The following is a 7601-nucleotide window of genomic DNA, read 5'->3' on the forward strand; positions in this document are numbered from 1 at the left end:
GAGAGAGAGAGAGAGAGAGAGAGAGAGAGAGAGAACATTTTACCCAACAAAGTAGAATATCAGTGTGTCTCCAGTGTTCATAAATCATTCTCAGAAAATTATCAAATGTTAGGTCACAAAACAAGTTTCAATAAATTTACAGAGACAGAAATTGTGTTAAGGCATTCTTTTAACCACAGTGTAATGCTATTAGAAATCAATTTAAGAAAGCTGAAAACTTGACAAATACATGAAATTTAACTAGCATACTATTAACCCATAGTTTAAAGAAGAAATCTCTAGGGAAATTAGAAAATATTTCTTGTTATTGTTGCTAGATACCGTCTAGTTAAGACATTCCAGAGACAGAAAGCTGTAGTATTACATTATAAAATAATGTTAAAAATCCTTAAGAAAATACCAGCAAACTAAATTTAAAAGAATATTACACTATGACTAAGAATTTATCTTGAAAATGGAAGGGTGTTTGAATATGAGAAAATGAATTCATATAATCTAACACATAATTAGAACTAAAGAATATAATTATGTTCATCTATGTAAGTGGTGGAATAAAAGTATTTTACAAAATCTAGCACCTCATCACAACAAAACAAGAAACAAGTTAAGAGTAGAAGGGAAATTCCTCAACATGATAAAGGGCATTATGAAAAACTTATAATTAATGTCATACTCATTTGGGAAGATTAAGGGTTTTTCTGCTAATGAGGAAAAGACAAAAATGTCTGCTCTTAACACACCTGTCCGGATTTTACAAGGAAATCTAACCTGAGCATTGGGGGAGGGGTGCGGGGGGTGAGTGGAATTAAATGCACATAAATTAGAAAGGAAGAACTAAAACAACTTTCTGTTCTGAAATAGCATGATCCTATATGTTGTGTTGTTATGTGCCATTAAGTCAGAACTGACCAATAGCTGTCCTTCCAGCAGGTTTTCAGAGGAAGTTAATCACGTGAGAGCAAATTGCCTTTCCTTCTCCAACAGAGCACCTGGTGAACCTCAGAGAATTCACCAGAAAGCTAATAAAGCTGATCAATTAACTTTGCCAAGTTTCACAATACAATAAGGATACCCCATGTTCACAGATTGGAAGACTTAGCATGTTAGTATGGGTTCATGCAAAGATGAATCCATATCTCATGCAATATAGCAAAATTAACTCAAAATGGAATATTGAATGTAATAATTAAAACTCTTAAAAAAATACGGACCCTTCATTTTGACAATGGATTCTCAGATATGACCTGAAAAGCACAAGATGGAGTTGAAAATTATTTAGGCAATATAATTGTAGAAATTTATCCCTGAATACAGAAATAAGTTTCCGATGAAAAGAATACATTATCTTCATGGCTTCTGTAAGTTAAGATGTTTTTCTACTTATGTGTATATCTATTTTGGACTTACACAAACTAGAACTAATCCAGCATAAAGGTCACTTACATTCTTGTGTCATTTCAGGTGTATAATGTGTTGGTTTTAGTTTGGAGTGGGTTTGGGGTTTTTTTGTTTGGGTTTTTTTTATGGTTTTTTTTTTTTTTTACAATGTGAATTGTTGTTGTTAAAAATTATAATCACCATTTATGTATATAAAAAATAATTTTCCCTTTACAGCCACAGGAAGGTTATCTGATGGTACAGCAGTTTCAATATCTCGGGTGGGCTTCTCACCGAGAAGTACCTGGCTCTAAACGATCCTTCTTGAAGCTGATACTCCAGGTGGAAAAATGGCAGGAGGAATGTGAGGACGGGGAAGGACGGACGATCATTCACTGCCTGTGAGTGGGGCACAGCCAGCGGGGCCTCGGGCTCATCGCATTAAGTAGCTCTTGCTTTTTGGTTTTGGTTTTCATAAAGAGTATCTGAGAGGAAAATCATTGATGTGGTGGGAAAACTACGGAATTATTCATTACAGAATTCTAAGTAGTCCTCTCCAAGTCCCAGCACTGTGTCTATGTGGCTGTGAGAGGTACCAGGAAGAGGTTAGCTCATGTTTTCTTCCCCTGTGTCCTGTACACATGCACACACCTACCCACTCAAACTCAAACCAGACCCACTGTGGTTGAGGGGATTCCGGCTATTAGCAACCTTATAGGACATAATTCAAACTTGCCCGTAGGGTTTCCAAGGTGATAAATCTTTACACAAGCAGACTGCCACATCTGTCTCCTGAAATGTGGCTCCTGGGTTTGAACCATGAGCCTCTTTGTACCAGCCAAGGGTATTAACCTACTGCTGCCCCAGGGTTACTTCATACATGTACATAAAGTAAATTTAGAAAGTAAATGGGATAAAAAAAGGAAAATAGATACATATTCTTTTCCCAGCTATATATAATCATCTGACCTATTGTTAGAGTTAACAAAACTGCTGTCTGAAATGCCTTTGCTCTGTTTGCTTTTCAGAAACGGTGGTGGGCGAAGTGGCATGTTCTGTGCTATAGGTATTGTTGTAGAAATGGTGAAACGTCAAAATGTTGTTGATGTTTTCCACGCAGTAAAGACACTAAGGAATAGCAAACCCAACATGGTGGAAGCCCCGGTAAGTCACAGAGTCTCAGCCTTAGAATGGACTTTAGAGCTTGCTCACTCACCTAACACCTTGCTGATTTGACATCCTCAGTACATAGGGACTTAAGCAGGTGCATGATTCTTGAGGAAAACTTCCTACCTCACAGTGAAATTATGAACCATTCATATAAACTTAATCACATATCACATACAAAAGCTAATGACAAAATTATTTTCATTTAAATTGGGAAATGCATAGATTTCATTCTTCTGTTACAGCCAATAAATAAATATTTTTTTCTATTCTTGTTATAGAGCCATACAGTGAATATTTCTACGATAAGAATAGATTGCCTACCTAACCTTTATTTTCATCTAGTTTTATTTCTTAGAGCATATTAATTTAACTGATCAAGTATAAGTCTGAGGAATACATATATACAGTATTAGTATTTAAAACACTCATTATTTTTTTTAAATTTTATTATTTTTGTGTGTGTGTACCATCAAATCAGATCTGACTGGTACAGGAGGAGCTTGTCCCTCCTTTTCCAGCACAGCATCTGGTGGATTCGAACCATGCACCTCTGGGATTGCAGTGCAGCTTTTTGCCACTAGGCCACCAGAGCCCACCAAAACACTCATTAATTTTTAAGATAACTGATATTTATTTTGGTCATTATCCATAATGCTTCCTTTTGTGATCAAATCATAAACTAGTTGGTAATCTGGAATTGTTGCCAATTTTCAGCTTTTATCTGTTAGGAAATCTGACTACAAAGGCAACAGCAGTTTGAATTTGTCACTAAAATTTTGTGGTTGAAAATGGCAAATATGAAGTTAGTAATTGAGATACTTCATTTCTTTGAGAATCTTTTATATCAAAGAATTTGTTAGAGGCATGGATTGTAAAATGAATGAGATAAAGTTCTTACTACAATAGATTGGAAGCTAGAATGAAATACATTTGATTCTCAGTGTTTGTAGTTGTTGTTATGCACCACTGAGTTGGAACCAGCCCATAGCAGACCCTCCAGAGGCAGTAAATCACTCAGGAGGAGATTGCCCATCTCTCCCCCCTGGATTCATACCACATGTCTTTGGTTGGCAGTGCAGCTTGTTACAAGAAGGCTACTAGCTCTGCACTGGTAGTAGTTCTGGTCAATAAAATCCTCTCAGCACACTGTCATCTAGTTCGTTCTCGCTCACAGTAGTCTCCTCAGATGAGTTGTCAAGGCTGTGAATTGTGATAACAGGAGACTGCCCATTTTTCTTCCTTGGAGCAGCTGGTTGATTTGAACTGCCACAGATGAGCAGCCTTTGAGATGGCAGCACACCTCTGAACAAATGACAGCACCAGAATTCCCTTATATGCAATAAAAACCGTGCAAATATTAAGTTATTTTTGTTGTTGTGTGCCGTTGAGTTAGAGCCAACTTATACCTAACCCTCAAGCAAGTTTTCAGAGGCTTTAAATTACACCAAAGAAAATTGCCCATTTACTGGAACAACTGGTAGATTCGAACCATCTGCCTTTGTGTTCACAGCACAACTCACCACTAGGTCACCAGCGTTCCCTAATACGTAGTGTTGTTACTTTAACGTCAGCTGCAGTAGTGTCTGTGGTCTGCACGTGTGTGTGTGTCTGTGAGAGGTGAGAGCACCATGACATGTTTAACCATCACTGTTGTAGAAGGAAGCTCTCATGCTGTAACACAGTGAGATGTGCAGCTACTGAAGGGCTGCCACTCTGCTGGTTCAGATCCATTGTTGTGCCCCAAATCCAGTCCCTCCCAAGTCACCAAGGAGCCGACACCGATTCAAGGGCAAGAGGGAATTTATTTCAGATTTTAATCCGGGCCGCGCTCCAAATTGTGCCAATACAACAGGGAAAATGGCCAAGGCCCCGATTCTGGGCTGTCCCGGCTGTTTAAAGGGGAAAGCCCGGGAAAACAGGGTGATACAGGATTGGATGATTTAAAGGAAGGGCACGAAAATAGGGCAATACAGGATTGGCTGATGTTTGGGTGGGGGCTCTTTTCCCCCTTCCCCCGCCGCTTTCAGTTTACTGCTCTAGAGGCTTATACATTTTAAAATGACGTATTGGTTACAAAAATGGAGTCCCTCACACCAGCAAGCGCTGCCAATCTCCCTCCTCTCCTGCAACTGGCAGCCTTGGAAACCCAATGGAGGGTCACCTGTCATTTGGTTCCTATTCAAAAGCAATGTGGCCGACTGGTACAGAGCTGGTTCTGACTCACAGCAACCCTAGATTGAGTTTCTGAGGCTTAAATCTTGTGGGAGGAGTCTGTCCATCCTTCTCCCATGCAACAGCTGGAAGATTCAGCTACCAATCTTTCAGTTAGCAGCCCAGGACTTTACTCATGATGTCACCAGGGTGTTTAGTGGATTTTTTTTAATGAATATGAATTCCTGAATAAAGAATTGAGAATGAGGGATAATGAGGATGAACTGACCCAATAATTAGAAATGTTATTGCTTCATCAGAAGTGGGAAAACCATATCTGCAGCACATGTAAGGGCAGGACTTTTAGATGGTCTTTTCCCCAATTCAAAACAGGAAATTTGTAGGAATCACACCTGTATTTGTGCAGGTCCAAATGTTAGGGTGCTATCTGTTAAAAACTCTGGGAATTCTACAATAGGAATGATGGTACAATTTATCTTTGTGTCCCGTAACAGCCTGTCATCAAGGAAATATGTCCTCCCGGGTTAGGTTACTAAACTGCTGACACAGAGGGAATAAATGGAGTCAGTCACCTGCCCTAGGGATCAACCTCAACTTTATTTCATCCCCTGCTAAGGAGCCCTGGTGTGCAGTAGTTAAGGAGCTCAGTGGCTAAGAGTTTAGCCGTGTTGGGAGAACAAGAGTGGCAGTTTGTTCCTGTAAAGATCGATGTGTACCATCAAGTCAGAACCAAGCCACAGCTGACCCTTCAGCAGGTTGTCAGAAGCAGTAAATGGGATGGGAGGAAATTTCCCACCCTTCTCCCACAGAGCAACTGGTATATTCTAACTGTGTGCCTTTGGGATTGCAGCAAAGCTTTTTACCACTAGACTACTAGAGCTCTGTGGAGCAATTTCACTGGATGAACAGGGAGTCAACAGTAACAAACAAGCATTGCTGCTGTAGAGAAGAGAGGTCTTGGTCCTCACCTCTGATAAAGGAGGTGGTGAAGCATTTGCACTGACAACTCAAAAGCAGATGCTTTGAATCCTCCAATGACTCCTTGGGAGAAAGATAGGCAGTCTTCTCCTGTGCGATTGATAGCCTCTGGAAACCCACTGGAAAGTCAGCTACTCTGAGTGGGTTCCAACCCAACTGCAGTGAACTGAGTGTTGCATCCAGTTTCCTGTCCTCTAAAGAGTGTGCCTCTCTCAAAAGGGAGAAAATGAAGAATGTACTTATTCATATTGAAAGTGGTTTTCTGGTTCAGTAATTGTGTGTAAAGTGCATATAGATTTTATTACCAAACACACTTTCTTCTTCTTCATTTTTTTTTTTTACCTTTCACCTCTAGAACGTGAGATGCAGCATCTGCTAATTGATACTGTGAACATTCTTGATGAAAATTTGTAGGATATGGCAGGGAACCCCGAATTATTTGCATAAGTGTTTTCTGAATTTCTTCATATTCTAGATCACACAATTCACATAATGCTTCAGTTTGCCTGTGCTTTAAAATAAAAATACAGTCCATACATATTTGCAAAAGATTGATAATAGATATGAGTATGCACATGTCTTTGGGGTGGGTTTGCAGGGGTCTTTGAAAAAGTCCAATTAGCTCCCTTATACTAAGGTTAAGCGACCTTTCTACTATCAGAAAAGTCAGCAGTTTGAACCCACTAACTGCTCCATGGGAGACAAATGAGACAGTCTCCCTTTCATTCAGATGCAAAACTTTGGAAATCCAGTGGCGGGATACGAAAAGAATTGACTCAATGGTAGTGGGTAATTTCTGTATACAGGGTGCTATATGCAAAGTAAGTAAAAAGGTAAATTCTAGCACATCTTACTTCTAATGAGAGATTTCTGTGGGTTATAGATGTGTGTAGTGGGATTAGTCTGGGAGCAACTATATAGTTACATACAGAAAAGAGAACCAGAAAAACCAAGGCATCATTGCTGCTTGCCCTACATTTATCAAGATGATCTGATAACTAAAATGAGCAACTCAATAAAACTTTAAAGCATTCTTACCACTTCCTGCTCATGGATTGCTTACGGAAGAGGTGCACTGCTTCCTGAGGCAGAATTTGAAGAGTTAGGTTTATATTGTTTTATTTTTATGCGTGAGAGCAGAAGTTTTGTCCTTTCTCCAACTCCCTTCAACCCCTGTCTATGCCACACCATAAGTTGACTGAAGTCATCTAGAGTGTTAGCAAAGGAAAGGAAGAAAGGGCCTGAATTTGAAAACATTTAAAGGAAGAACTCATAGGTCTTTGCTTACAGATTGAATGAATAGTTGCTATGTCGTTAAGCTCTCTGTTGTTTTAAGCTTTCTTTTTGTAAATTTTGTCCCTATCTCTCAGATCAAGCCTTCTTTAAAACATTACTGGAGCCACTCCCAACATATATTCAACTCTTCACCTCCAAATCTAACCCTAATTTCCCAATTTATGTAAAAAAAAAAAGTTAAATTCTGCCTTCCAAATATTTTTTCCTTTGCATTCATGTCCTAAAAATTCTGTCTAAACACAACCTTTAATTTGTGTGCAGTCAGGGTTAATGATTACTTCAGTGTAGTGTTGAGTTGGGCTGACAAGTTTACTAAGAAAATTGAGAGTATAACAAAATTGCTAAAGACCAATGAAAAGACTTCATAAGCAATTTTCACTTATTCAGATGTGCTTGCCACAGTGATAGGCTAATTTAAATCACACCTATTAGATAATTGGAGTAGGACTATTAAAGAACTCTTGGTACATTTTAATGCCGTGTTTTACTGCTGGAGACCTGGAAGCTATCTTTAAAAATAATGCTATAAAACACAATGTATACAAATTGTGTATGCAAATCAATATAAAATAAAAATAATTTTTAAAATATCTTTCTTTTAAATCATT

The 7601-nt window shown here is 38.7% G+C and overlaps 1 protein-coding gene across 4 annotated transcripts in view; it reads left to right on the forward strand.

Moving 5' to 3' along the window:
• Positions 1–7601, forward strand: part of PTPRK (protein tyrosine phosphatase, receptor type, K) — an 801885-nt gene that overhangs the window by 791554 nt on the left and 2730 nt on the right. For all 4 annotated transcript variants that reach the window (XM_006884996.1, XM_006884997.1, XM_006884995.1 and 1 more), the window contains 2 exons: positions 1615–1778; positions 2406–2541. In XM_006884996.1, the coding sequence (XP_006885058.1) occupies positions 1615–1778; positions 2406–2541 (300 nt within the window). The remainder of the gene's footprint in view (positions 1–1614; positions 1779–2405; positions 2542–7601) is intronic.

The sequence above is a fragment of the Elephantulus edwardii genome, unplaced genomic scaffold (assembly GCF_000299155.1).
Source record: "Elephantulus edwardii isolate Elephantulus edwardi_28Jun2011 unplaced genomic scaffold, EleEdw1.0 scaffold00039, whole genome shotgun sequence".
Taxonomy (NCBI): Eukaryota; Metazoa; Chordata; class Mammalia; order Macroscelidea; family Macroscelididae; genus Elephantulus; species Elephantulus edwardii.